The 27,801-nt window shown below is 42.0% G+C and overlaps 1 protein-coding gene across 1 annotated transcript; it reads right to left on the reverse strand.

The window, feature by feature from the left end:
- Window positions 1-13,754: 13,754 nt before the first annotated feature.
- LOC117530300 lies at window positions 13,755-24,871 on the reverse strand. The gene is made up of 7 exons (XM_034193191.1): window positions 24,810-24,871; window positions 22,196-22,418; window positions 22,010-22,122; window positions 21,671-21,879; window positions 21,341-21,528; window positions 20,743-21,227; window positions 13,755-14,023 (listed from the first exon to the last, which is right to left on the reverse strand). The coding sequence occupies exons 2-7, from the start codon at window positions 22,382-22,384 to the stop codon at window positions 13,810-13,812; spliced, it is 1,398 nt and encodes a 465-aa protein (XP_034049082.1). The 5' UTR covers window positions 22,385-22,418; window positions 24,810-24,871; the 3' UTR covers window positions 13,755-13,809.
- Between the last annotated feature and the right edge of the window lie 2,930 nt (window positions 24,872-27,801).

Genomic DNA, 27,801 nt, shown 5'->3' on the forward strand with positions numbered 1-27,801 from the left:
TAATATTATAACTTAGGGCAGCACGGTTGCTTAGTGGTTAGCACTGTTTCCTCACAGCAAGAAGGTCATGGATGGATTCCCACCTGTGGCCTTTCTGTGTGGTGTTTGCATGTTCCCCCTGTGTTTGTGTGGGTTCTCTCCGGGTGCTCCGGCTTCCTCCCACATCCCAACACATGCATGTTAGGTGAATTGAACACTTTAAATTGGCCCTCGGCGCGAGGTTGAATGTTTTTGTTTGTCTATATGAGGCGCTGTGACAGACTTGTGTCCTGTCCAGGGTGAACCCCACCTCACACCCCATGACTGCTGGGATAGCCTCCAGCAACCCGTGACCCTTAATTGGAGTCACTGGGTGTAAGCGCCATTTCCTTATTAAGTCCTTGGTTATACTTTCATTTACAGTGACTTATGTGTATTTTATTTTGAAAGGTTTATTTTCAAGCTTTAAGACTTCCTCACTTAAGTTCCTTGACAAGGAAGTGATGTATGTGTTTCCGCTGTTGCGATTAATAAGCGAGTGACGGTGGCAGAGCTTTACGGTTGTTTTACCGTACAGGTCGTACCATAGCCGACTCAACGAGTAAAAAATGGTACTGTCGTCACTCTGAAGTGGTTATTATGGCAAAGAACGTAAGAGATAACGTGAGAGAGAGAGAGAAAGAATGAAAGAAATAGCTGCTACATTAAGTAAAACAACCCGCTCGTGAAGTTCGACGGAGGCCGCCATGACGCCCGGAGAACAATGCAGGACCACAGAAGAACGGACGTACAATACTCACCTTCTTAAGTAAAGCAGACAACAAAGAAGTCTGGTCTCGTTAAGATGGCCCTCATCATGAAAGCCAGCCGTGCTTTGTGTCATAGATCATCCCTTATGGACAGTTGTTGAGAGAAGTTGTTTATAAAAAGGAAAAATGGCGAACGACGCGCAAGGTCGACGGCCTGAGATGCAGAGCTGCAGTACCAGAGCCGACCATAAGAGGGCGGTAAAGCACACAGAAAAGGGTTTGGAAGAGCACCTAACCAGGCATATCAATACAAGACGATCCAAACTCTCACAGTTAACGGCAAAAACAAAGTATGCAGAAAAATGAAAGTCCAGACATCATTGATTAACAACTAAACGAGAGCAAGAAGTTATTAAAGGACTTTGTTCATGCAAATGAGGATGTAATGCTGCTGTTACCTGAAGAAGAAAAGGAAGCTGATCAGGAGCTTTGGTTTAAGCCAAGAAATGAACAGTTAAAGTTATACATGATGTTGAAAAATGGATAGAAACAACAAGACAACAACTTCAAGATGACATCAGACCAGATGATAGTGTTTCTGCTGTTGATGCACCAGTAAAAAATAAATCTGATTTATATGATGCACAAAGCAGTGTTACAAGTGGCTCTTCAAGATCATCCAGAGCTTCATCCAAAGCTTCTTCCATATCGTCGGTGTGGCGAAAGGAGCAAGCAGAACATGCTGCTTTGGTGGCAAGGGCAACATCTTTGAAACAGAGACAAGCATTAGACATTGAGGAATGCAGATTAAAAGCCAAGAGGGAACAACTGGAGATGGAGACAGCTATTGCTCCTTCCACGGCTAAACTCAAAGTGCTGGAGGACTGTGAATATGACTCTTGTAAGAGTGATGTAGTAGTTTATCCGGTGATAAGCTCAGCAAACCATCTACAGCAAATGAACCTGCATCCAAAGGTAAAAGTTGAACATACAGAGGCAAATAATTGCGAAGTAAGACAAGAACAAGAACATGACACACAGCAGACTGTCAACAATGGTCCTGACCTGTGTGAGGTGCTGTTAAAACAAAATGACATCACAGAGATATTGGTCAAACAACACAAACTGGTACATTTACCCCAGAGAGACGTTCCACTTTTTAGTGGTGATCCACTGGAGTATAAGTCATTTGTAAGAGCCTTTGACCACATTATTCATGACAAGGCTGATAGTGACAGTGACAAGTTATACTATCTTGAGCAGTTTACCAGAGGTGAGCCCAGAGATCTAGTGCGAAGTTGTCAGCATATGACTCCTTATCAAGGTTACAATGAAGCAAGAAGGCTGCTAAACTATCACTATGGGAATGAGGAAAAAAAAATTGCAACTTCCTATATGAACAAAGCATTCAACTGGCCACAGATTAAACCAGATGATGCCAAAGCTCTTCAGAGTTACTCACTGTTTCTCACTGGATGCAACAATGCAATGCAAGACATTAACCAGCTTCAAGAAATTGAGAACCCTTCTCACCTCAGAACAGCAGTTTCTAAGCTGCCGTATAAGATTAGAGAGAAGTGGAGAGTTTCAACATTTGACATCCAAGAGAAAAGTGGACAAAAAGCAAAGTTTGCAGATGTGGTCAGATTCATAAACAGAGAAGCTAAAATAGCTACGGATCCTGTTTTTGGTGAGATAAAGGACATCGAAGATAGAGAAAAGCCTTATGCAAACATAAAAACAACTCGAGCAGCAAGACCAAAGGGAAGTACCTTTGCTGCAAGTGTAACGCCGGCTGCAAGAGAAAAGTCACTTGAAGGTGATAAAGGTCTCCTGTGTCATACCAGCAGTTCTTTCCTGAAACCATGTATGTACTGTGAAAAACAACACACATTGTCAGAGTGCAACAATATCAGAAATCAACCTTACAAAGACAGACTTGAATTTCTAAAAGTCAAAGGGTTATGTTTTGGATGTTTGACATCAGGACATTTAAGTAAGGACTGTAGAAAGAGAGCTTCATGTGAGTACTGCTCTAAGAAACATCCCAGCATGCTTCATCTCACAATGGAAGATGACAAGAACACAGCAGACAGCAGTCAAAGAAACACAACTGAAGCAGCTACTGCTGAAGAATCAACATGTCTCAGGTGGGACCTGTGGAGCCACTGGGACCAGAACAGGCAGTCATGTTTTGTCAATTGTGCCTGTGTTTATCAAGTCAAAGAAAAGCAATAAAGTGATAGAGACTTATGCCTTTATGGACAATGGAAGCCAGGCCACCTTCTGTTCAGAAAAGCTAATGAGACAGCTTGATTTAAAAGGCAAGAAAACTCAGATCCTGCTTCGTACCATGGGCCAGGAAAAGGTAGAGCCAAGCTACAGACTTTCTGGATTAGAGGTGTGTGGTTTGAAAGAGAACATATATATTGACTTACCAGAGATCTACACTCATAAAGACATTCCTGTTTCTAAAGAGAACATCCCAGTGCAAAGGGACCTAAAGTGCTGGCCACATCTTCATCATGTTCATCTGCCAGAGATAAATGCAGACATAGGACTCTTAATAGGATGTGATGTCTACAAGGCTATGGAGCCATGGGAAGTTATTCACAGTGAGGACAATGGTCCATATGCAGTGCGAACTGTCTTAGGGTGGGTCATCAATGGTCCACTAAGAAGAAATGATTATGTTTCATCTGAAAACGAACTCAGTGTTTCTGTGAATCGCATTTCTATTGCAGATGTTGAGAACATGCTTGTGCAACAGTTTAACCATGATTTCCCAGAGAAGGCCAGTGAGGAAAAACAAGAAATGTCACAAGAAGATGTTCAGTTTGCAGACTTTGTTAATGTAACAGTTGCAAAGGTTGATGGACATTACAGTGTAGGTCTTCCCTTAAGAAACAAATACACAAAAATGCCTAACAATTGCTGTGTTGCAGTTCAGAGGGCAGAAAACCTGAAAAGAAAGTTGGTTAGAAACAGTGACTTTCATACAGAGTACCAAAGCTTCACGTCAGATCTGCTGAGTAAAGGATACACAGTTAAAGATGTTGTGTCTGAAAGTGACAGAGTTTGGTATATATACCTCATCATGGGGTGTACCATCCACAAAAGGGGAAGCTGCGTGTGGTATTTGACTGTGCAGCGTCACTCAATGCACAACTTTTGCAAGGCCCAGATCTAACAAACTCACTGGTTGGAGTTTTATCAAGATTCAGAAATGATCACATTGCTTTAATGTCAGACATAGAAGCGATGTACCACCAAGTGAAAATCCCACCAGAGGACAGCAACCTGCTTCGATTTGTCTGGTGGCCAGATGGAAACTTCAATGAACCTTTGCAAGACTACAAGATGGTTGTGCATTTGTTTGGTGCAACATCTTCACCAAGCTGTGCCAACTCTGCACTCCGAAAGACAGCTGAGGATGTGAAAGACAAAATGACACCTGATACAGTTAAAGCTGTTCTTAATAATTTTTATGTAGATTGTCTTTTGTCAGTATCAAACGAAAGCCAAGCATGTGTAATGGTTAAAGACTTAACAGCAGTGTGTGAAACTGGAGGTTTTCATATAACCAAGTGGATGAGTAACAGTAGAAGTGTTCTTGCCTCTATTCCTGAGACAAAAAGAGCAAAGGAGGTCAAAGATTTGGATTTGACTCTTGATGCTTTGCCAGATGAGAGAGTTCTTGGAGTCATTTGGTGCACAGAGAAAGATGTGTTCAAAGTGAGGATAAATGCAAGGCAGACTCCACTAACAAGATGTGGCATCCTCTCATTTGTGAGTGCAGTATATGATGCTTTAGGTTTTATGTCACCTGTCATTCTTCCAGCAAAGATGATTCTTCAGGAGCTTTGTGGTAGAAAGATCCTCTGGGATGAAGAATTCCCTGCAGAGCTAGCCAAAAAGGCAAAGACTTGGATTTCAGATCTCACAAACCTTCATGGTTTCACAGTGGAGAGATGTTTGAAGCCAGATGGGTTTGGAACAATCACATCAGCACAATTACATCACTTTGCTGATGCCAGTGAAAAAGGTTATGGGGTTGTCACCTACCTTCGCATAACAAACAAAAAAGGCGAAACCCACTGTGCTTTCATCATCAGCAAATCAAGAGTGTCCCCGCTCAAGCAAACAACCATCCCGAGGCTGGAGTTAACTGCAGCCGCTGTAGCTGTTAAAATGGACAAACTTATGAGAAAGGAGCTCCAAATGCAGCTTAAGGATTCTGTGTTTTGGTCTGACAGCACCACTGTGTTGAAATACATTGCCAGGGAAAATGTTAGATTTAACAGAGTTTCGCTTATCAGAGACAATACTGTACCAAGTCAATGGATGTATGTTAGCTCTGAGCTAAACCCAGCTGACCATGCATCGCGAGGCCTGAATGCAGACAAGTTCACAAAGTGTCAAACTTGGATTCGTGGACCAGAGTTTTTGACAAAGGAGAAAATAGACTGGCCAGTGTCACCAGCCATGAGAGAAACACAAATGCATTATGTGGAAATTAAAGCCACGGTGACTACAACAGATGTGCATGAGAGCTTGCTGAATAGCCTTATTTGCTATTATTCAGACTGGTACAGTTTAAAAAAGGCAGTATCATGGATGCTAAAGTTCAAAAGGTTACTTCAGAGCTTGAGCTCACATCGCAAGTTTCTTCTGTCACAAGTAAGTGAGAATTTGAGTCTTGTGAAGAAAACTGAAAAGGTTTCAAGAGAAATGAAAAAATTCAAATCAGCCATTAAAGGATCTTCTCTCACTGTTAAAGATGTTGCAGAGGGAGAACTTGAGATTGTCAAACTATGTCAAAGTCAAAGCTTCAGTGATGAGATAGCATGTCTGCAGAAAGGGGACAAGATTAAAAGGAGCAGTCATATTGTGAAACTTGATCCTGTTTTGCAGAATGAGATTTTAAGAGTTGGAGGAAGGTTGCATCAATCTTCACTGCCTGCAGACGTTAAACATCCTGTGATCCTTCCAAAAGATCATCATGTTTCTGCTTTGATCCTCAGACATTTTCACAAAGAAACTGGACATAGTGGAAGAAATTACACTTTGTCAAAACTCAGAGAAAGGTTCTGGATACCACAAGCAGATTCTGCAGTGAGGAAAATTTTGTCAGTGTGTAACATGTAGAAAAACTTCAGCAAAGCCTGGTGAACAAAGAATGGCAAGTTTACCTCCACATCGTTTGGTTCCAGATATGCCTCCATTTACAAATTTAGGTATAGACTATTTTGGGCCATTTGAGGTCAAATGTGGGCGGAGTAAGGTCAAAAGATATGGTGTTATGTTTACATGTCTTACTGTAAGAGCTATACACACAGAAGTTGCCCACTCGGCTTGAGACTGACTCATGTTTAAATGCTTTCAGAAGGTTTATAGCCAGGAGGGGCCAGGTATCTGTAATGAGGTCAGATAATGGTACTAATCTGGTGGGAGCTGAAAAGGAAATGCGTGAAGCAATCAAAAGTTGGAATTATTCAAAAATCTCAGACACACACATGCAGAAAGGGATTAGATGGCTGTTTGACCCACCAACTGGCTCACATTTTGGTGGAGTTTGGGCGAGACAGATACGGTCTGTGAGGAGAATTCTTACCCAAATCCTGAACCATCAACTGCTTGACAATGATGAACGCCTTCATACATTGTTCTGTGAAGTTGAAGCAATTATCATCAGCAGGCCAATCATGAGAGTCTCCAATGACCCCAATGACATAGAGGCACTTACACCAAACCATCTGCTCCTGCTTAAGAGACAGCCAGTTCTACCCCCAGGAGTGTTCCAAAAGGAGGATTTGTATGCAAAGAGGAGGTGGAAACAAGTACAATACCCGAGTGACATTTTTTGGAAGCGCTGGATTAAAGAATATTTGCCGCTTCTACAAGGAAGACAGAAATGGTTAATGTCACGGAGAAACCTGAAACCAGGAGATGTTGTGCTCATTGTTGATGACAGCGCACCCAGAGGTTCTTGGTTAATGGGGGAGGTTGAAAAGACAGTTTGTGACCTAAATGGTCTCGTCAGATGAGTATTTGTCAAAACGAAGACTAATGTTTTGGAAAGGCCAATAGATAAGTTGTGTCTGTTGCTTGAAATGGATGAATAAGTGAAGTCAGCACTAAATGTCATGTGCTTATTGTAAATTAGGATACTATTGCAAATAGTTTGAGTTAAGTTTGATGGATTAAAGTATGTAGTTAAAAAAAAATTTAGCAAGAGTTTACTGTACAAGTCAGTTATAATTTGAAGTAAAATGTCGCTTTAATATGTTTGAGGTAATTGTTATGCACCTGCAGTAACAATTAGGGTAGTAACAATTAGCTTTAGAGTTTTGTACTAAGGAGCAGTTAATTGAAATAGCTGAGCACTACAAGATTTACATAGTTGATGCAAATCTAGAAGAGACTGTTAAGACTGGTTTAAAACAAGGTCTTGTGGAGGCTGGAGTTCTTGGTGGTCAGGAAGCTAGTCATCAGTTTAGTACAACTGCAATGGCGTTTGAACAGCAGAGGGAGCTACTACAAATGCAGTGGAGCTGGAACGGTTGAAATGTGCCAGTCAGCCGGTAGTAGATTCTACACCACAATTTGAGGACAACGTTGTTGCAATATGTTCTCACAGGTAAAGCATGTGAAGCTTTTTCAGCGCTGATTGTAGCTGAAGGTAGGGTGTATGCTACAGTTAAGTCAACAGTGCTGAAAGTGTATGAGTTTGTGCCTGAGACATATCACCATTTTCAGTTTAAGAAAATGCTTGATTCACAGACTTATTCAGTGAGGGGATTTGTTACTCAATTGTGTTACAGCAGTTCAAGAATTCAATAACTGTGGCAGTTGTGATGTATATTAGTGAGCGCGGGGATACGTCTCCATCTAAAGCAACACCCCTTGCAGATCAGTGTGTGCTAACACACAAAAGTTACTTTCAATTTCAATTTATTTTCATTTATACGAGGTCTGTGATAAAAGTAACGGACCTTATTATTTTTTTCAAAAACCATATGGATTTGAATCACGTGTGATTACATCAGACATGCTTGAATCCTCGTGGGCATGCAAGAGTTTTTTCACGCCTGTCGGTTACGTCATTCGCCTGTGGGCAGTCTTTGAGTGAGGAGTCGCCCACCCTCTCGTCGTTTTTTCATTGTTTAGGAATGGCTCAGAGACTGCTGCTTTGTTTGATAAATTTTTATTCAAAAACTGTAAGGCACAACTGAGTAAATACCATTCGATAAATTCAGCTGGTTTTCGGTAAAAATTTTAACGGCTGATGAGAGATTATGGTCTGGTAGTGTCGCTTTAAGGACGGCCCATGGTGCCTGATGGCGATCTGCGCTTCGAGGTGGCAGCGTCTCGCCGTTTCAAGTTGAAAACTTCCACATTTCAGGCTCTGTTGACCCAGTAACTCGTCAGAGAACAGAGAACTTTCAGAAGAAGTCGGCATGAGGAGTTTATTCGGACATTCCAGTGTTAACGGACATTTTGTAATGCTGGTAATGAATGAACGTACGGGCAGAGTCGCATGTCGGGCCGGACCCGACCGCGGGGGGTCGCGACAGGAAAAACACCTCCGTGTTGGAAACCTTAACGGGCAAGTTGGAACATGCCCAAGCTGTTAAACAATTTCTGTTACTCACTTGTTGAAAGCCATCAAAAGCCGCCTGAATTTTACAAATGGTTTTCAACACGGAGGTGTTTTTCCTGTCGCGGCGCACACAGATTCGCCGAGTCGTCACGGAAACAACTCGGCGAATTTGCGCGCACGTCTTTCATTACAAAATGTCCTTAAACAGTGGAATGTCCGCATAAAGTCCTCATGCCGGCCTGTTCTGAATCTTCTCTGTTCTCTCACGACGTCCTGGGTGAATTAAGTCTTAAATTAGAATGTTTTCAGGTCGAAACAGGCCGACGACAGTGCCTGGAAGCGCTGCGCGACGTCCCGCTCCGTGGGAAGTCCTTACACAGACAGAAACACCCCATAATCTCTCATCAGCTGTTAAACTTTTCACCGAAAACCATCTTAATTTCTCGAATAGTGTCCATTCGGATATCCCTCACAGGTCCAGAAAAAATGTTGATAAAGCAACGCGCGCCGTCCGCAGCGGCTATTCAGACAAAGAGATTCCGACTGGCGGGGTGGAGCACTCCTCACTCAAGGCCTGCCCACAGGGAATGACGTCACCGACGCATGAAAAAACTCACGCATGCGCACGAGGGTTCAAGCTTGTCTGACGTAAAAACATATGAATCAAATCCATTTATTTTTTGAAAAAAAATAAATAAATAAAAAGGACCGCTTTTTTCATCACAGACCTCGTATAGCGCCAAATCACAACAAAATTGCCTCAAGGGGCTTACTCTGAGGAAAACACGGGCAGTCATTATGAATATAATTATAAAGAGGGTTGTTTGTATTTGCCTGGAGCTTCTGATCACAAGCCCCAGTGTGAATTTGGTCATGTAGGGCTTGACATAAACCAATTTGCCTCACTGGCCCACAGGGCCAGTAGAATTTAGAAGTTAGTGGCCCACAGTGTAGGAGCACTGGCCCATGGTTTTGAGCGCGAGAGTTCAGATATTAAAACAGTCTATGGACCATTAAGTTAAAAACAATAGAATTTATCAGAGGGCATTCTCAAGTGTAAAAAAATAAAGTGATTCCCATAAAATGGGGCACTTTACTATAACTATCTACTGACTATAATGTGCAAAGTAACGATATCCTGGAGCGTTCCCACTTGGCACTATAACGTCGAAATCAATTGTAAAAGCATTGACTCAATTTATTTCAACATTTGGTATTCCAATAATTATCCAGTCGGATCAGGGTTTGAATTTTACCTCTCATTTACAGTGAGGAAAATAAGTATTTGAACACCCTGCGATTGTGCAAGTTCTCCCACTTAGAAATCATGGAGGGGTCTGAAATTTTCATCTTAGGTGCATGTCCACGGTGAGAGACAATCTAAAAAAAAAAAAAAAAAAAAAAAAAAATCCAGAAATCACAATGTATGATTTTTTAAATAATTTATTTGTATGTTACTGCTGCAAATAAGTATTTGAACACCGGTGAAAATCAATGTTAATATTTGGTACAGTAGCCTTTGTTTGCAATTACAGAGGTCAAACGTTTCCTGTAGTTTTCATCAGGTTTGCACACACTGCAGCAAGGATTTTGGTCCACTCCTCTATACACATCTTCTCTAGATCTTTCAGGTTTAGAGATTCAGCTCCCTCCAAAGATTTTCTAATGAGTTCAGGTCTGGAGACTGGCCAGGCCACTCCAGGACCTTGAAATGCTTCTTACGGAGCCCCTCCTTAGTTTGTTTGGCTGTGTGTTTGGGGTCATTGTCATGCTGGAAGACCCAGCCATGACCCATCTTCAATGCTCTTACTGAGGGAAGGAGGTTGTTTGCCAAAATCTCGCAATACATGACCCCATCCATCCTCCCTTCAATAAGGTGCAGTCGTCCTGTCCCCTTTGCAGAAGAGCACCCCCAGAGTATGATGTTTCCACCCCCATGCTTCACAGTTGGGATGGTTTTCTTGGGGTTGTTCTCATCCTCTAAACATGGTAAGTAGAGTTGATTCCAAAAAGCTCTATTCTGATCTCATCTGACCACATGACCTTCTCCCATGCCTCCTCTGTATCATCCAGATGGTCGCTGGTGAACTTCAAACGGGCCAGGACATGTGCTGGCTTGAGCAGGGGGACCTTACTGCCCTGCAGGATTTTAAACCATGACAGCATCATGTGTTACTAATGTAATCTTTGTGACTGTGGTCCCAGCTCTCTTCAGGTCATTGACCAGGTCCTCCTGTGTAGTTCTGAGCTTTCTCAGAATCATCCTTACCCCACAAAGTGAGATCTTGTATGGAATCCCAGACCGAGAGATATTGACAGTCATCTTGTGTTTCTTCCACTTTCTAATAAATAAACATAACAGTTGCTGTCTTCTACCAAACTGCTTGCCTGTTGTCCTGTAGTCCATCCCAGCCTTGTGCAGGTCTACAGTTTTGTCCCTGATGTTCTTAGACAGCTCTTTGGTCTTGGCTATGGTTGGACTGTGATTGATTGAGTGTGTGAACAGGTGTCTTTTATACAGGTAACAAGTTCAAACAGGTGCAATTAATAAGGTAAAGAGTGCAGAATAAGAGGGCTTCTTAAAGAAAAATTAACAGGTCTGTGAGAGCCAGAATTCTTGCTGGTTGGTAGGTGTTCAAATACTTATTTGCAGCAGTGACATACAAATAAACTAGAAGCACTCAGAGAGTGCAAACCTCCGCCAAGGCCATGGGGTCACCAACGCCATAACATCTACACGCCGTGGAATCACTGAACCTAAAAAAGTCTAACAATGATGTTTGCTCAGTAGTAAAAAAAGTTTAATCTGCTGTGACTGGACAGCATGTATCCTTAGCGCTTGGCATCACAGTTTATTGCAACTTGCACCTTTCCCAGAAGCTACTGTCATCTGAGCACTGATATTGATATTGCATGTGCTTATAGACAAAAACAAATGAGACAAAATTCAATTTATTATTCAACTAAACTGCAAATATATTACTTTTTTAACATTTATGAAACACTTCTCTAAACAAGGCCATAGGGTCACTGACCCTAAAGAGATTCCCTCCTTGGCACAGTGATCTATTTCTTTTTGTCTCTTTCTCTAAAATTGTATATAATAATCATTAGATTATTAATATATAAACTAAAATAAATTTAAGAAATATTACTATTTGAAAACAAATGCACCCGAACATGATGACAGCTGCAACTGCTTAATGCTAACTTTTAACAATGAAAATGCCATAGACATGCGAACACGTTAGCATCAGGACCGGGATCCGGATCACCACTAACAAACAAACAAACGCGACCGAAAACATAACCTCCTTGGCAGAGTTAATTATTTTAAAAAATCATACATTGTGATTTCTGGATTTTTTTTTTAGATTATGTCTCTCACAGTGGACATGCAAATAAGATGAAAATTTCAGACCCCTCCATTATTTCTAAGTGGGAGAACTTGCAAAACTGCAGGGTGTTCAAATCAAATACTTATTTTCCTCACTGTAATAGCTCATGTTCTTAAACAGCTCAAAGTTAAATATAACAAATCCACTGTGTTCCATGCAAGTTTTCATCAAATTTTAAAGTCCTTGCTTCGTGCATATTGTACAGAGTTGTTGTCAGCAGATTGGGAGGAGGGCCGAGCCTGGTTGTTACTTGCCCGTGTACTGCAGGAAAGTACAGGCTTTAGCCCTAATGATTTAGTGTTTGGTCACACAGTCCGACGGCCACTGGCAGTGTTACAAATGGATGGTTACCTGATGATCCACCCCAAAACATTCTTGACTATGTGAATGGATTTAGGTTTAAGTTGTATAGAGCTGGTGAACTGGCTCGGGAAAAATTGGAATTGTCCTGGAAGGAAATAAAGCAGAAGCATGACAGATGTGCTGAGTTGGGCAAGTTTAGTCCTTGACCTTATGCCATTGGTGAATTCTCCTTTCCAAGCTAAGTTTTGCAGTCCTTTCACTGTGTTGCAAAAAGTGTCTGACTTAAACTATCTCACTGAAACCCCAGGTTGCAGGAAATCTTCAAAGTTGTGACATAAAAATTTGCTAAAATCTTATCTGTCCCGTGATTAAGACCAAGCAATTTCAGTAGAGAGGTCGGCGATGGCTGCTGTGCCTGTCACTGTTCATGTTAAATGTGTTAGTTATGCCAGACATTTAAAAACACACAGATGTTTAAATGTAAAAAAAAACAAAAAAACAACAATGCTTAAAATATGACAAATGGCAAAAATAGAATAGAAAGTTCTTTAAAAACATGTTTACATGTTTAAAATGTTTACAAAGGCTGTAAAATATATAAATGCATAGACTGTTCCTTAAAAAACACACAAATACTTTTAAAATGTGTTTAAGAATAAAATGAAGCACACAAAGATGTTGAAATTGTGTGTATGTGTGTTGATGGGGGGGTATTCATTTGTTCTCTGAAGGGGGGCTCACTCTCCCACACTTTGAAAACCCCTGGTCTCATGGTTAAACGTTGGGCTTGAGACCAGAGGCTCCTCGGTTCAAATCCCAGCCTGACTGGAAAATCACTAAGGGCCCTTGGGCAAGGCCCTTAATCCCCTAGTTGCTCCCGGTGTGTAGTGAGCGCCTTGTATGGCAGCAGCCTCACATCAGGGTGAATGTGAGGCATTAGTGTGCAAACCACTTTGAGTGTCTGATGCAGATGGAAAAGCGCTATACAAATGCAGCGCATTTACCATTTCACATATTTGTGTGAGCAGACATTTTCAGTTACGAACATCAACAAGTTTCGATAACCTGAGTCAGCTTTTGTTACAGACTAAGTGGACTGACATCACAAAACCAAAGATAGTTCTGTTAGCAAAGACTGTCTCTGGGACCAGACTTCAATCACAGCCTCTCTTTCTCTCTCTCTTTTACAAACACACATTTCTGCACATTTACACTATTCAGGTCGCCATGTGGCGCCTGGTATTAATGCTACCAAGTTACCAAGGAAATGTTCCCTATTTTGGGTTGTTGATAGGAGCTGTACAAAATAATGGATTTTATTCATTGAAGTCCTGTTGATTTGAATTAATTTTGCAGCGATGAAAAAAATTCTGAGAGTAAAGATTATTCTTCGTCTGCTCATAACCAGAGCCGATCTTACCCGTGTACAACAGGTTACTGATGTTGACCTTTTAGTGCCAAGTGTTGGATCAAAATAAACCAAGCGTCTATGTGCCAGAATACACAAATCACTGCCACCAGCATCCTTTCAGTTACCTTTGTTCATTTCTAAATTCGAAGACCCTGCTGATCCTGGACAAAGTGAGTCAAAACATTGAGGGTGGTGATGTAACTTTCCTTCAGCAATAAATTATTCAGAGATTTTAAAGAATACAGAGAAATTTTACATGTATCTTTCACCAAAATCTTCCTCATCCTGTTGTGTAAGTATTGACAGAATCACTGGAAGAATACCCGATGAGGACAATATCTGACTGTGACAACATGTTATAAAGTCTCAGTAACACAAACAAAGCTGAGTGAACAAACGTGTTCTGTAGAAGAGATTTGGAGGATTAAAACCAGCATCCAGTCCTTTACCTTTTTTGTTCTCTTCTTTTAAATGACTAATTTCTTCTTCCTGGTCTGTGATCATTCCTTCATCAGCAGGTGTTAGCTGTAGTTTCAACATGTCTCTCAGCTGCTGGACTTCAGGCATGTTTGCAGAAAGACTTTAAAACACAAAAAAGAAAGACAGAGTCAATGACCAAGTGGAGGAAAGACTAAACAGGCCGATTTAATCATCTGCTGCTGCTTTGCTGCCCCGGTTGACCAATCACAAGTGTGAGACAACATCGAAATGTCCCTATGCTGGGACAGACGTCCTAAAGCAGGAGACATCAACCCTGATCCCAGAAATCACCTAAGATTAAAAGTTTTCGTAAAGCCCAGTCACACAGCACTAACGAAGGACAACAAAGCCCAAACAAAAGTCCCAAATCCGGACTTTCGTTGGCATCGTTGAAACTTCGCTCACCTTCGTTCCTGCAGCTTGAACTAATGCCAACGACAACCTCAGTTCATCCGTTTTCATTTTGCTGTCATTTCTGACTAGTGTGCTTAGTTTTTGTAATGTTACCATTTCGTTCGACTTCATTAAGCTTCATTCGACCTCACAAGTCCGACGTGTTGAACGAACGCAACAACATCTGCTCAAATCAACAACTAAAGCCTCAATGAACTGAACGAAACATTCTTGTAAAGCAACGTTTTCATACAGTAACAGTAGCATTAAGAACGTCTTAGCAACTATGTACGCATGTTTCAAATGTTTGTGGCTGGCCTGTGTGTGTGTGTAGCCTTCATCTGACATGGACAGTTCCCCGTGACTAGCGCCATGGACGGTGACGAGCCAGCCCACCTTGTGGATGAGTGCGAGATAGCTGTTCTTCAGGCCAAATTTGATGATGACGCATTCATGATCAACATGTACCTGCAGGCCTGGCAATGATCAATCAATCAATCAATTTTTTTATATAGCGCCAAATCACAACAAACAGTTGCCCCAAGGCGCTTTATATTGTAAGGCAAGGCCATACAATAATTATGTAAAACCCCAACGGTCAAAACGACCCCCTGTGAGCAAGCACTTGGCTACAGTGGGAAGGAAAAACTCCCTTTTAATAGGAAGAAACCTCCAGCAGAACCAGGCTCAGGGAGGGGCAGTCTTCTGCTGGGACTGGTTGGGGCTGAGGGAGAGAACCAGGAAAAAGACATGCTGTGGAGGGGAGCAGAGATCGATCACTAATGATTAAATGCAGAGTGGTGCATACAGAGCAAAAAGAGAAAGAAACAGTGCATCATGGGAACCCCCCAGCAGTCTACGTCTATAGCAGCATAACTAAGGGATGGTTCAGGGTCACCTGATCCAGCCCTAACTATAAGCTTTAGCAAAAAGGAAAGTTTTAAGCCTAATCTTAAAAGTAGAGAGGGTGTCTGTCTCCCTGATCTGAATTGGGAGCTGGTTCCACAGGAGAGGAGCCTGAAAGCTGAAGGCTCTGCCTCCCATTCTACTCTTACAAACCCTAGGAACTACAAGTAAGCCTGCAGTCTGAGAGCGAAGCGCTCTATTGGGGTGATATGGTACTACGAGGTCCCTAAGATAAGATGGGACCTGATTATTCAAAACCTTATAAGTAAGAAGAAGAATTTTAAATTCTATTCTAGAATTAACAGGAAGCCAATGAAGAGAGGCCAATATGGGTGAGATATGCTCTCTCCTTCTAGTCCCCGTCAGTACTCTAGCTGCAGCATTTTGAATTAACTGAAGGCTTTTTAGGGAACTTTTAGGACAACCTGATAATAATGAATTACAATAGTCCAGCCTAGAGGAAATAAATGCATGAATTAGTTTTTCAGCATCACTCTGAGACAAGACCTTTCTGATTTTAGAGATATTGCGTAAATGCAAAAAAGCAGTCCTACATATTTGTTTAATATGCGCTTTGAATGACATATCCTGATCAAAAATTACTCCAAGATTTCTCACAGTATTACTAGAGGTCAGGGTAATGCCATCCAGAGTAAGGATCTGGTTAGACACCATGTTTCTAAGATTTGTGGGGCCAAGTACAATAACTTCAGTTTTATCTGGGTTTAAAAGCAGGAAATTAGAGGTCATCCATGTCTTTATGTCTGTAAGACAATCCTGCAGTTTAGCTAATTGGTGTGTGTCCTCTGGCTTCATGGATAGATAAAGCTGGGTATCATCTGCGTAACAATGAAAATTTAAGCAATACCGTCTAATAATACTGCCTAAGGGAAGCATGTATAAAGTGAATAAAATTGGTCCTAGCACAGAACCTTGTGGAACTCCATAATTAACTTTAGTCTGTGAAGAAGATTCCCCATTTACACGAACAAATTGTAATCTATTAGACAAATATGATTCAAACCACCGCAGCGCAGTGCCTTTAATACCTATGGCATGCTCTAATCTCTGTAATAAAATTTTATGGTCAACAGTATCAAAAGCAGCACTGAGGTCTAACAGAACAAGCACAGAGATGAGTCCACTGTCCGAGGCCATAAGAAGATCATTTGTAACCTTCACTAATGCTGTTTCTGTACTATGATGAATTCTAAAACCTGACTGAAACTCTTCAAATAGCAGCCTGGTAGGAATGGGGTCTAATAAACATGTTGATGGTTTGGATGAAGTAACTAATGAAAATAACTCAGCCAGAACAATCGGAGAGAAAGAGTCTAACCAAATACCGGCATCACTGAAAGCAGCCAAAGATAACGATACGTCTTTGGGATGGTTATGAGTAATTTTTTCTCTAATAGTTAAAATTTTGTTAGCAAAGAAAGTCATGAAGTCATTACTAGTTAAAGTTAATGGAATACTCAGCTCAATAGAGCTCTGACTCTTTGTCAGCCTGGCTACAGTGCTGAAAAGAAACCTGGGGTTGTTCTTATTTTCTTCAATTAGTGATGAGTAGAAAGATGTCCTAGCTTTACGGAGGGCTTTTTTATAGAGCAACAGACTCTTTTTCCAGGCTAAGTGAAGATCTTCTAAATTAGTGAGACGCCATTTCCTCTCCAACTTACGGGTTATCTGCTTTAAGCTACGAGTTTGTGAGTTATACCACGGAGTCAGGCACTTCTGATTTAAAGCTCTCTTTTTTAGAGGAGCTACAGCATCCAAAGTTGTCTTCAATGAGGATGTAAAACTATTGACGAGATACTCTATCTCACTTCCAGAGTTTAGGTAGCTACTCTGCACTGTGTTGGTATATGGCATTAGAGAACATAAAGAAGGAATCATATCCTTAAACCTAGTTACAGCGCTTTCTGAAAGACTTCTAGTGTAATGAAACTTATTCCCCACTGCTGGGTAGTCCATCAGAGTAAATGTAAATGTTATTAAGAAATGATCAGACAGAAGGGAGTTTTCAGGGAATACTGTTAAGTCTTCTATTTCCATACCATAAGTCAGAACAAGATCCAAGATATGATTAAAGTGGTGGGTGGACTCATTTACTTTTTGAGCAAAGCCAATAGAGTCTAATAATAGATTAAATGCAGTGTTGAGGCTGTCATTCTCAGCATCTGTGTGGATGTTAAAATCGCCCACTATAATTATCTTATCTGAGCTAAGCACTAAGTCAGACAAAAGGTCTGAAAATTCACAGAGAAACTCACAGTAACGACCAGGTGGACGATAGATAATAACAAATAAAACTGGCTTTTGGGACTTCCAATTTGGATGGACAAGACTAAGAGTCAAGCTTTCAAATGAATTAAAGCTCTGTCTGGGTTTTTGATTAATTAATAAGCTGGAATGGAAGATTGCTGCTAATCCTCCGCCCCGGCACGTGCTACGAGCATTCTGACAGTTAGTGTGACTCGGGGGTGTTGACTCATTTAAACTAACACATTCATCCTGCTGTAACCAAGTTTCTGTAAGGCAGAATAAATCAATATGTTGATCAATTATTATATAATTTACCAACAGGGACTTAGAAGAGAGAGACCTAATGTTTAATAGACCACATTTAACTGTTTTAGTCTGTGGTGCAGTTGAAGGTGCTATATTATTTTTTCTTTTTGAATTTTTATGCTTAAATAGATTTTTGCTGGTTATTGGTAGTCTGGGAGCAGGCACCGTCTCTACGGGGATGGGGTAATGAGGGGATGGCAGGGGGAGAGAAGCTGCAGAGAGGTGTGTAAGACTACAACTCTGCTTCCTGGTCCCAACCCTGGATAGTCACGGTTTGGAGGATTTAAGAAAATTGGCCAGATTTCTAGAAATGAGAGCTGCTCCATCCAAAGTGGGATGGATGCCGTCTCTCCTAACAAGACCAGGTTTTCCCCAGAAGCTTTGCCAATTATCTATGAAGCCCACCTCATTTTTTGGACACTACTCAGACAGACAGCAATTCAAGGAGAACATGCGGCTAAACATGTCACTCCCGGTCTGATTGGGGAGGGGCCCAGAGAAAACTACAGAGTCCGACATTGTTTTTGCAAAGTTACACACCGATTTAATGTTAATTTTAGTGGCCTCCGATTGGCGTAACCGGGTGTCATTACTGCCGACGTGAATTACAATCTTACCAAATTTACGCTTAGCCTTAGCCAGCAGTTTCAAATTTCCTTCAATGTCGCCTGCTCTGGCCCCCGGAAGACAATTGACTATGGTTGCTGGTGTCGCTAACTTCACATTTCGCAAAACAGAGTCGCCAATAACCAGAGTTTGATCCTCGAGTGGGGAAAAACGGTTAGAGATGTGAACGGGTTGGCGGTGTACACAGGGCTTCTGTTTAGGGCTACGCTTCCTCCTCACAGTCACCCAGTCAGCCTGCTTTCCCGGCTGCTCGGGATCTGCCAGGGGGTAACTAACGGCGGCTAAGCTACCTTGGTCCGCACCGACTACAGGGGCCTGGCTAGCTGTAGAATTTTCCACGGTGCGGAGCCGAGTCTCCAATTCGCCCAGCCTGGCCTCCAAAGCTACGAATAAGCTACACTTATTACAAGTACCGTTACTGCTAAAGGAGGCCGAGGAATAACTAAACATTTCACACCCAGAGCAGAAAAGTGCGGGAGAGACAGGAGAAGCCGCCATGCTAAATCGGCTAAGAGCTAGTAGCTCCGCTAAGCTAGCGGATTCCTAAAAACACGCAAAGTGAATAATGTGTAAATAATTTAGAGGTGATTCAGCAGAAGGAGTGCTTTAGTTAAGGCACGTAAAGATTACACTGGGAAACAAATCGTAATCTAGATAACTAGATCAATCTAACTGCGCAGATTAAACAGCTAACAGATACAGAAAAACACCGCTGTGCTCCGGAACAGGAAGTGATACAATACCGCAGTGAGAGCCAACCACCAGTAGAGGCAAGCCTTATTACCTTGCCTTATTACCTTATTACGAGGCCATGGATCCAGCACTGAAGACAGTTTGGTCTGTATGACCAACTCATCATTGAGCTGAGGGAACAAGATCCACAGTCATTCTGTAACTTTATGCGAATGCTGACCGAGATGTATAACGAGCTTCTCGGGAGACAGGGTTCACGTATCACAAAGCAGGAGACGTGGTACTGAGTGGCTCTGAATCCAGGCCTGAAGCTGGAACTGACTCTTCGTCATATGGCTTCCAGAACAATCTCTGTTGTCATCTGAGAGTGCGTAAAACCACCTGTGAAGAGCTTATAGATGAATGTTTGACACCTCCACAGTGGCTGGCTATAGCCGAGGGCTTCTTCAAGAAATGGCAATTTCCAAAATGTTGTGGTGCCCTTGATGGCAAGCATATTGCTTGTGTCCTCCTGGTACAGGAGGCTGTCTTTAAACCGGCTGTACCGCTCCTTAATCTGTGTGATGCCCATAGGATCGTCACCGAAAGCCGTCTGAATAATCTGAATGGTTTCCACCTGGCTGTCGCCCAGTTTCTGGCAAAGTTTGATGCAGTGGCGCTGCTCCAGTTGTTCCGCCATTTTCCTTGCAAAGAAAATCCGACGAGAGACTACACCCATCCACACAGAAAGGCTGCTTACAAGCAAATGACGCAATCGACAGGCGTGAAAAAATTCACGCATGCGCACGAAGGTTCAAGGTTGGCTCATGCAAGCACACGTGATTCAAATCCATCAGGGTTTTGAAAAAAATAAAAAGGTCAGATACTTTTCTAACAGACCTCATATAGTCATTTATTCATTTTTATTGTTCTAATTATTTACTCTCAATTTCTACTTTAGGTAAAGGATCAGCAAGTGATGCCCAACCATACGCTCATCGCCACCTCACAGACAAAGAGCAGATCTTCAATTACAGTCTGTCACATGCAAGAAAAGTGGGCGAAAATGCGTTTGGAATTCTCGCAAACTGGTTCCAGGTTCTCGTGACGACAATGCAGCACAGTTCGAGGACTGTACAACATTTGTACAACAAATTTTGCCAACTTGCCAATTGGCAAAATTTAAATGGCAATTAAGCCAATTTTTACCATCTGATACACAGTGACCCCAGTCGTTGCAAATTGGGCAGACATGCCCATACATGCACAGACTAGCATTCAATGCAAATTAGGCTGATCTGACACCTGTGTGTGAACTAATTATGAATGGGCGGAGCTAAGAAAACTCATTATGGATAGGCGGAGCTCATTATGCATGGGCGGGACTCCGGAGGCAGGCTCACGCTGATTGGCTGTGACATGTCATGGGGCGGGATTAGGGGAGGGCCTAGGGACAGGGCTTAGTGATGTAGTCAATTCTGATTGGCTGTGACATCATCTGTCAAACTTTTGACAAGAGGTGGGGTAGTATTCTCTCTCTTCTGTCATTATTGAACAAAATATAAAAATGATTGTAATTTATGTGCAATAGGACTGCAAAATATATATTTTTTCATGTGACTGAAAATTATTCTAAGCTGTGTTTACCAGGACAGGACCGGCTGCAGTCCTTGGACCGGCAGGACAGTGTGTTGTGGCCTCACGTGGTGGTGAGGTCGTTGCTGTTGGAACTGCTGTTGTTGCTGTTGCTGCTTGACCCTTTCCTCTTCAGCTCCATCTTCATACTTTGTCAACACCCGGTAGATTTCATCCTTTGCTTTTCTGTAGCTCCATTCTGACATGGTGTTTAAGGAGTCCCGGACATAGGCTGCAAAGGCGTTCCTCGCTGTGCTGGGGTGCTGCTCTTTACACTTTCGCAGTTCTTCCATGCGGGCCCGACTCTCCTCCGCTCGTTCCTGCATTAGCTGTAACATTCGGTCCATCTTGCCTTTTTTGATACTTCGCCTTCTTGGACGAGCTGAAGTGGAAGACCTCCGTCTGCCTTCAGAGTCAACGTCCACGGCCTCCTGTGCAGCGGCAGCAGCTTCAGCTGCATTCAAGTTGCCTGCATGCTCACGGATAACAGCCTCCACCTGCAAAGACAAAATCAGAAACCAAGGTAAGTGTTATGGTCAGTTAAAAAAAAAAAAAAAAAGTAATTAATTAATGTAATACATTTACGTAATTATGTAATATTTGTACTTACACTTCTGACTGCTTTTGGCCGATGACGAACCACCTTATCCATGAATTTCATGGATGCCATTATGAACCGTTGCCGGTCTGTCCAGATTTCATCATCATTATCTCCGTCCCCTGATTTCCCTTTGCCCTTCTTGACGAGTCGAGTGTTCGTGTCACGGACACTCTTAAACCACCCAATTAGATGTTCAGCTGCAAGTAAAGAAAAGCACACAACAGTAAAAAATAGTTCAATTTTTTTTAAGTCTAAATATTATAGAATTTATTATTGGGGTTCAAATCATGTCAGACAAAGTGAAAATACAAAAGGAGCAACTTGTTATATAATTCTCACCACTCTTGTTCATAACTTTGGCCTGGGCCTCCCAAAGTCCTTGTTTGACATCATGTTTATGATAACCAGCCTTCTTTGCGTTCCAAACCTCTTCTGTTGCCTCAAGCCACTCAAACATGACTTTTTCCTCTTCTTCAGATAACACGAAGTCTTGTCTGGGGGCCCTCGGCTTCTTGGCAGTGGCTTTGGCTGCCTTCAGACTGGGAGACCTTAAGGAAATGCAAATATAAAAAACAGTAAAAAGAAAGAGTCATAACAAATTACATAAGTGACAAATGCTGAATGATATGAATGTAATGTACAATTATAAAATTACTTTGTCAACAAAGTTACACTTACGCATGGTGTGATCGGGCAGATGGAGACTGATCATGGGAGGACTGACTGGTGGGGCTGGTGACCAGAGGTGTGGCAACCGGTGATGCTGTCACACTGGCATCTGTTGCTGTGACCTGAAAAAGTAGTAGTTGGTGATGAAGCAGTTGAAGTCATAGCTGGAACACACAAACTCAATTATTTCCTCACCTGAGAAGATGTGTGCAACTGGGAGGTTTGGTCCCTCAACCTTGGAGAGATGCTTATCTGGGGTACTGCAAATTGACGAGGCGTCTCATCACCTGGTGAGGAAAGGGATTCCTCTGGAGAGGGAGTCCTCTCCCTCTTCTTTCCCCTTGTCCTCAACTCTGTCTTCATTTTGGGAGGCTGCTTGGACATGATACTGCTGACTGACTTCTCCAACTGCTTGGAACTACAAAACAAGAGTCAGATACTCGTCAAAGGTACTCATCAGCAGTGTTGCCACAGTTACTCTAAAAAAGCAATCCACTTACTGATTACTCCTTGAAAAAGTAACTCAGTTACTTTACTGATTACTCATGTTTAGAAGTAACTAAGTCAGATTCTGAGTTACTGTCAGCAGCTGCCTGTTGACAACACGCCTCTGCCTCCTCAACATGAAAACGATAACCTACTTTGCCAATACTCACTTTATAGTCACCCTTTCTTGACTTCAATGAACATAAATATTTGTTTAATAAAAATAAAATAGACATCTTTCTTGGTCTCATATTTAACTGTTGACAGCACTGTAACTGCAAAACTTACCATTTCTAACCTACATTGTTTATAAATGTAACGATTAAGTTATTTATAACATTTAAATTCTTTCTAAACATTTTAGTTGTTGACATTATTATTATTATTATTATTGTAAGTAGTAGTATGAAAAAATGTCTTCAAAAGTGGACGTTTAATCCACAGGTGCTGTGGGGAGCCATGCTCCCCCCCCACACACACTTTCCAGCTGGATTCGTCCCTGGATTGGCATCTCAGCAGGAAGAATTGATAATGTGTATTTATGGAGAAAGCATGACCAGATTGACAGGTAGGAAAGTTTTATCAGCATTTCTTATGTCATGTGAACTGCCTCCAGGTTTACACTCCAGCTCTGAGGTCCGAGGGCCAGTCCCAGCTCATGGTGCCTAGGACGAGACTTAAAACTCGAGGGGACAGAGCCTTCTCCGTGGTCGGTCCCAGACTCTGGAACACTCTGCCCCTACACGTCCGATCTGCTCCCACTGTGGAGTGTTTTAAGTCCCGTCTTAAGGCCCACTTTTATTCCTTGGCTTTTAACACCGCGTGAGTTGTACGGTCCTTGTGTCTTATTTTATTTTTATTTTATAGAAAGTTATTGTTTTATCATGGTTTTATTTATTTCGATATTATTTTATCTTATCCATTTTATTGTTATTATTGTTATTATTACTATTTTGCATGCCTATGCTTTTGCTGTGCAGCACTTTGGAGACTCAAGTCTGTTTAAATGTGCTTTATAAATAAAGTGGACTGGATTGGATAGGATGTCATCCTCAGAAAGAGACTTTAGGTGCATTTGGGTGGATAAAAGAGTGCAAGTATTAGTTGAAAATGCATTGCAGGTCTTCAGCTGTTTTTAGCGACGACACACACAGTTTTAAAGAAAAAAAAGTGTAAAAATGTCTTTGTAAAGCTCAGTGCAGGTGTGCTGCCGTCACTGCACTTTCAGAGACGACAACTGTTTTCTCAACTTGGAGCTGCTACAAAAACCACAGATGAAAAAGCTCACAGCTCACTGAAAAGCAGGCGAAGTGGGCAGTTCAGCTGAACCCCGATCTCCCATCCATGGGCGTTGTAATGCTGCAATCGACCCACATACAAAAATAACATGAACGCACAGTGACTTGGAGAAGTATAACTTTAATCTGAATACTGATTTTTATTTAAAGATTAACCTTTTAAATTAATAATTACTGAAAAATTCAATCATTTCACGTTTACTTCGCCTTATGAAGTAACACGTTACTGGCATCATCTGGTGTAAAACATCTGCCAAATCAACATGCAGATTCATATCAGATCTGCTGTGGTGAACCTGAGCAAAAAGAGAGAAGCTGGTGTTGCACTCAGAATTCAGCATTTTGGAGTCCTGATGTTGATACACGAGCTTCAGATTTTATGAATTGTGTGCATAGTTCCATTTTGTGTAGAAAACGAGGAAAAACTGTAACCAATAGTATCAATTTATCGGCTTCATCAGACCATCACCAAGCTGAACTATCCTTCATTGATCATCATAAAGTTTGTCTTATTTATTTTTGCTGATATTTGGTGTTCAGCCTATAATAAGAACTCCAACACAAACTAACATACTAAAATACGAAATGGACGCAATGGAGCGAAAATAGGGACTGATAATCACGAAATGGCGGTTAAATGTAATGAAATGGAGCAAACTGGCCCAGACTGACTCCAAAAAATTAGATTTATTTAATTGTTTGGTTGTTTTTGTGAGATGCGCTCATAACATAAACTTGGGGCAGGTGCGCCATCTGGTGTTCAAAAAATGAAACGTCAGCTACTGGTTCAGTCTGCTCCATTTTGTTGCATTTTACCCCCATTTCGTGATTATCAGTCCCCATTTCACAAAATAAATAAATAGAAACACTTAATTAAATCATAATTGGAGTCAGTCTGGGTCAGTTTGCTCTATTTTGTTACATTTGATCCCCATTTCGGTCCATTTCGTATTTTAGTAGAGCCGACAAACAGCTATCATTTGGATGTGGTGGAGTTGGTCTGAAATAAAGTTTAGTGGACAAACCTGCTCTGGATCAGCGAACTTCAGACTTGAAAACAGCATCCAGCACGTTGACTAGTTTCTTCTCTTCTTTAAATCCACTCGTTTCTTCTTGCTGCTCTGTGATGTTTTTTGTTTCTACCAACTCAAATATCTCGGCATTAGCAGCAGTTAGCCGCTGTTTCAACAACCTTCTCAGCTATTCCACCTTTTCGCGCTAACTTCGCCTTTTTTTTTCTTCTTCCGGTTTACTGTCGACCTTTGTGCTTCTGGAGCTCTTCAAAAAACATATTCGAGGATCACAGTGAAGTTTGATCTGTTCAGAGAAGAGTTTCCAGCGTCTCCAGCTAACTAGCTCTAGCCTCGGACGACAACAAGCAACAGTTCTTCTTCATTGGATTTTTCTTCTTCTAGCGAGTTTTTTTTTTTTTTTTTTTTGGTGGTTCACAAACCGAGACAGTGCATTACTGCCACCAACTATTAGAATGTGGAGCATGAATGGAGTCTGATGGTACTCAACAAAAATATAAACGCAACACTTTTGGTTTTGCTCCCATTTTGTATGAGATGAACTCAAAGATCTAAAACTTTTTCCACATACACAATATCACCATTTCTCTCAAATATTGTTCACAAACCAGTCTAAATCTGTGATAGTGAGCACTTCTCCTTTGCTGAGATAATCCATCCCACCTCACAGGTGTGCCATACCAAGATGCTGATTAGACACCATGATTAGTGCACAGGTGTGCCTTAGACTGCCCATAATAAAAGGCCACTCTGAAAGGTGCAGTTTTATCACACAGCACAATGCCACAGATGTCGCAAGATTTGAGGGAGCGTGCAATTGGCATGCTGACAGCAGGAATGTCAACCAGAGCTGTTGCTCGTGTATTGAATGTTCATTTCTCTACCATAAGCCGTCTCCAAAGTCGTTTCAGAGAATTTGGCAGTACATCCAACCAGCCTCACAACCGCAGACCACGTGTAATCACACCAGCCCAGGACCTCCACATCCAGCATGTTCACCTCCAAGATCGTCTGAGACCAGCCACTCGGACAGCTGCTGAAACAATCAAACCGATTGTTTCAGCATAACCAAAGAATTTCTGCACAAACTGTCAGAAACCGTCTCAAGGAAGCTCATCTGCATGCTCGTCATCCTCATCGGGGTCTTGACCTGACTCCAGTTCATCATCGTAACCGACTTGAGTGGGCAAATGCTCACATTCGCTGGCGTTTGGCACGTTGGAGAGGTGTTCTCTTCACGGATGATGCGAAGGAGATGTGTTGCACTGCATGAGGCAAATTGTGGTCACACCAGATACTGACTGGTATCCCCCCCCCCAATAAAACAAAACTGCACCTTTCAGAGTGGCCTTTTATTGTGGGCAGTCTAAGGCACACCTGTGCACTAATCATGGTGTCTAATCAGCATCTTGGTATGGCACACCTGTGAGGTGGGTTGGATTATCTCAGCAAAGGAAAAGTGCTCACTATCACAGATTTCGACTGGTTTGTGAACAATATTTGAGGGAAATGGTGATATTGTGTATGTGGAAAAGGTTTTAGATCTTTGAGTTCATCTCATACAAAATGGGAGCAAAACCAAAAGTGTTGCATTTATATTTTTGTTGAGTATATTAATGAGGAAATGGAGAGATAAGGGAGGGGGAGGAAAAAAGGTGGGATAAATTACACTGTACTGTACTTCTGCTTAATAACCCTGTTCCCTTTAAATATGCAAATACGTGCCTCCAAGCTGGTGGCATGTACGAGGGCTGTCCATAAAGTATAGGTCCTTTTTATTTTTTTCAAAAACTATATGGATTTCATTCATATGTTTTTACGTCAGACATGCTTGAACCCTCGTGCGCATGCGTGAGTTTTTCCACGCCTGTCGGTGACGTCATTCGCCTGTGAGCACTCCTTGTGGGAGGAGTCGTCCAGCCCCTCGTCGGAATTCCTTTGTCTGAGAAGTTGCTGAGAGACTGGCGCTTTGTTTGATCAAAATTTTTTCTAAACCTGTGAGACACATCGAAGTGGACATGGTTCGAAAAATTAAGCTGGTTTTCAGTGAAACTTTTAACAGCTGATGAGAGATTTTGAGGTGATACTGTCGCTTTAAGGACTTCCCACGGTGCGAGACGTCGCGCAGCGCTCTCAGGCGCCGTCGTCAGCCTGTTTCAAGCTGAAAACCTCCACATTTCAGGCTCTATTGATCCAGGACGTCGTGAGAGAACAGAGAAGTTTCAGAAGAAGTGGGTTTCAGCATTTTATCCGGATATTCCACTGTTAAAGGAGATTTTTTTAATGAAAGATGTGCGGACGGATTGCAGCGTCGGCTCGCAGCCGCCGCAACGCTCCGCCACAGGAAAAACACCTCCGTGTTGATAACCATTTGTTAAAATCCAGGTGGCTTTTGATGGCTTTCAGTGGAGTGAGTATATGAGAAATTGTTTATCAGCTGGACATGTTCCAACTTGTCCTTAAGGCTTCCAACGGAGGTGTTTTTCCTGTGGCGGAGCGTTGCGGCGGCTGCGAGCCGACGCTGCAATCCGTCCGCACGTCTTTCATTAAAAAAATCTCCTTTAACAGTGGAATATCCGGATAAAATGCTGAAACCGACTTCTTCTGAAACTTCTCTGTTCTCTCACGACGTCCTGGATCAATAGAGCCTGAAATGTGGAGGTTTTCAGCTTGAAACAGGCTGACGACGGCGCCTGAGAGCGCTGCGCGACGTCTCGCACCGTGGGAAGTCCTTAAAGCGACAGTATCACCTCAAAATCTCTCATCAGCTGTTAAAAGTTTCACTGAAAACCAGCTTAATTTTTCGAACCATGTCCACTTCGATGTGTCTCACAGGTTTAGAAAAAATTTTGATCAAACAAAGCGCCAGTCTCTCAGCAACTTCTCAGACAAAGGAATTCTGACGAGGGGCTGGACGACTCCTCCCACAAGGAGTGCTCACAGGCGAATGACGTCACCGACAGGCGTGGAAAAACTCACGCATGCG

The sequence above is a fragment of the Thalassophryne amazonica genome, chromosome 18, assembly GCF_902500255.1.
Source record: "Thalassophryne amazonica chromosome 18, fThaAma1.1, whole genome shotgun sequence".
Lineage (NCBI taxonomy): Eukaryota > Metazoa > Chordata > Actinopteri > Batrachoidiformes > Batrachoididae > Thalassophryne > Thalassophryne amazonica.

Bases quoted from the DNA above. Each gene is read 5' to 3' on its own strand.
- LOC117530300 (XM_034193191.1), bottom strand. From the start codon at position 22,384: ATGTCCAAGCAGCCTCCCAAAATGAAGACAGAGTTGAGGACAAGGGGA. The intron at 21,880-22,009 runs GTAAGTGTAACT...CATTTCCTTAAG, and splicing joins TCTGCCCGATCACACCATGC to GTCTCCCAGTCTGAAGGCAG. The intron at 21,529-21,670 runs GTGAGAATTATA...CTTTACTTGCAG, and splicing joins CAAAGTTATGAACAAGAGTG to CTGAACATCTAATTGGGTGG.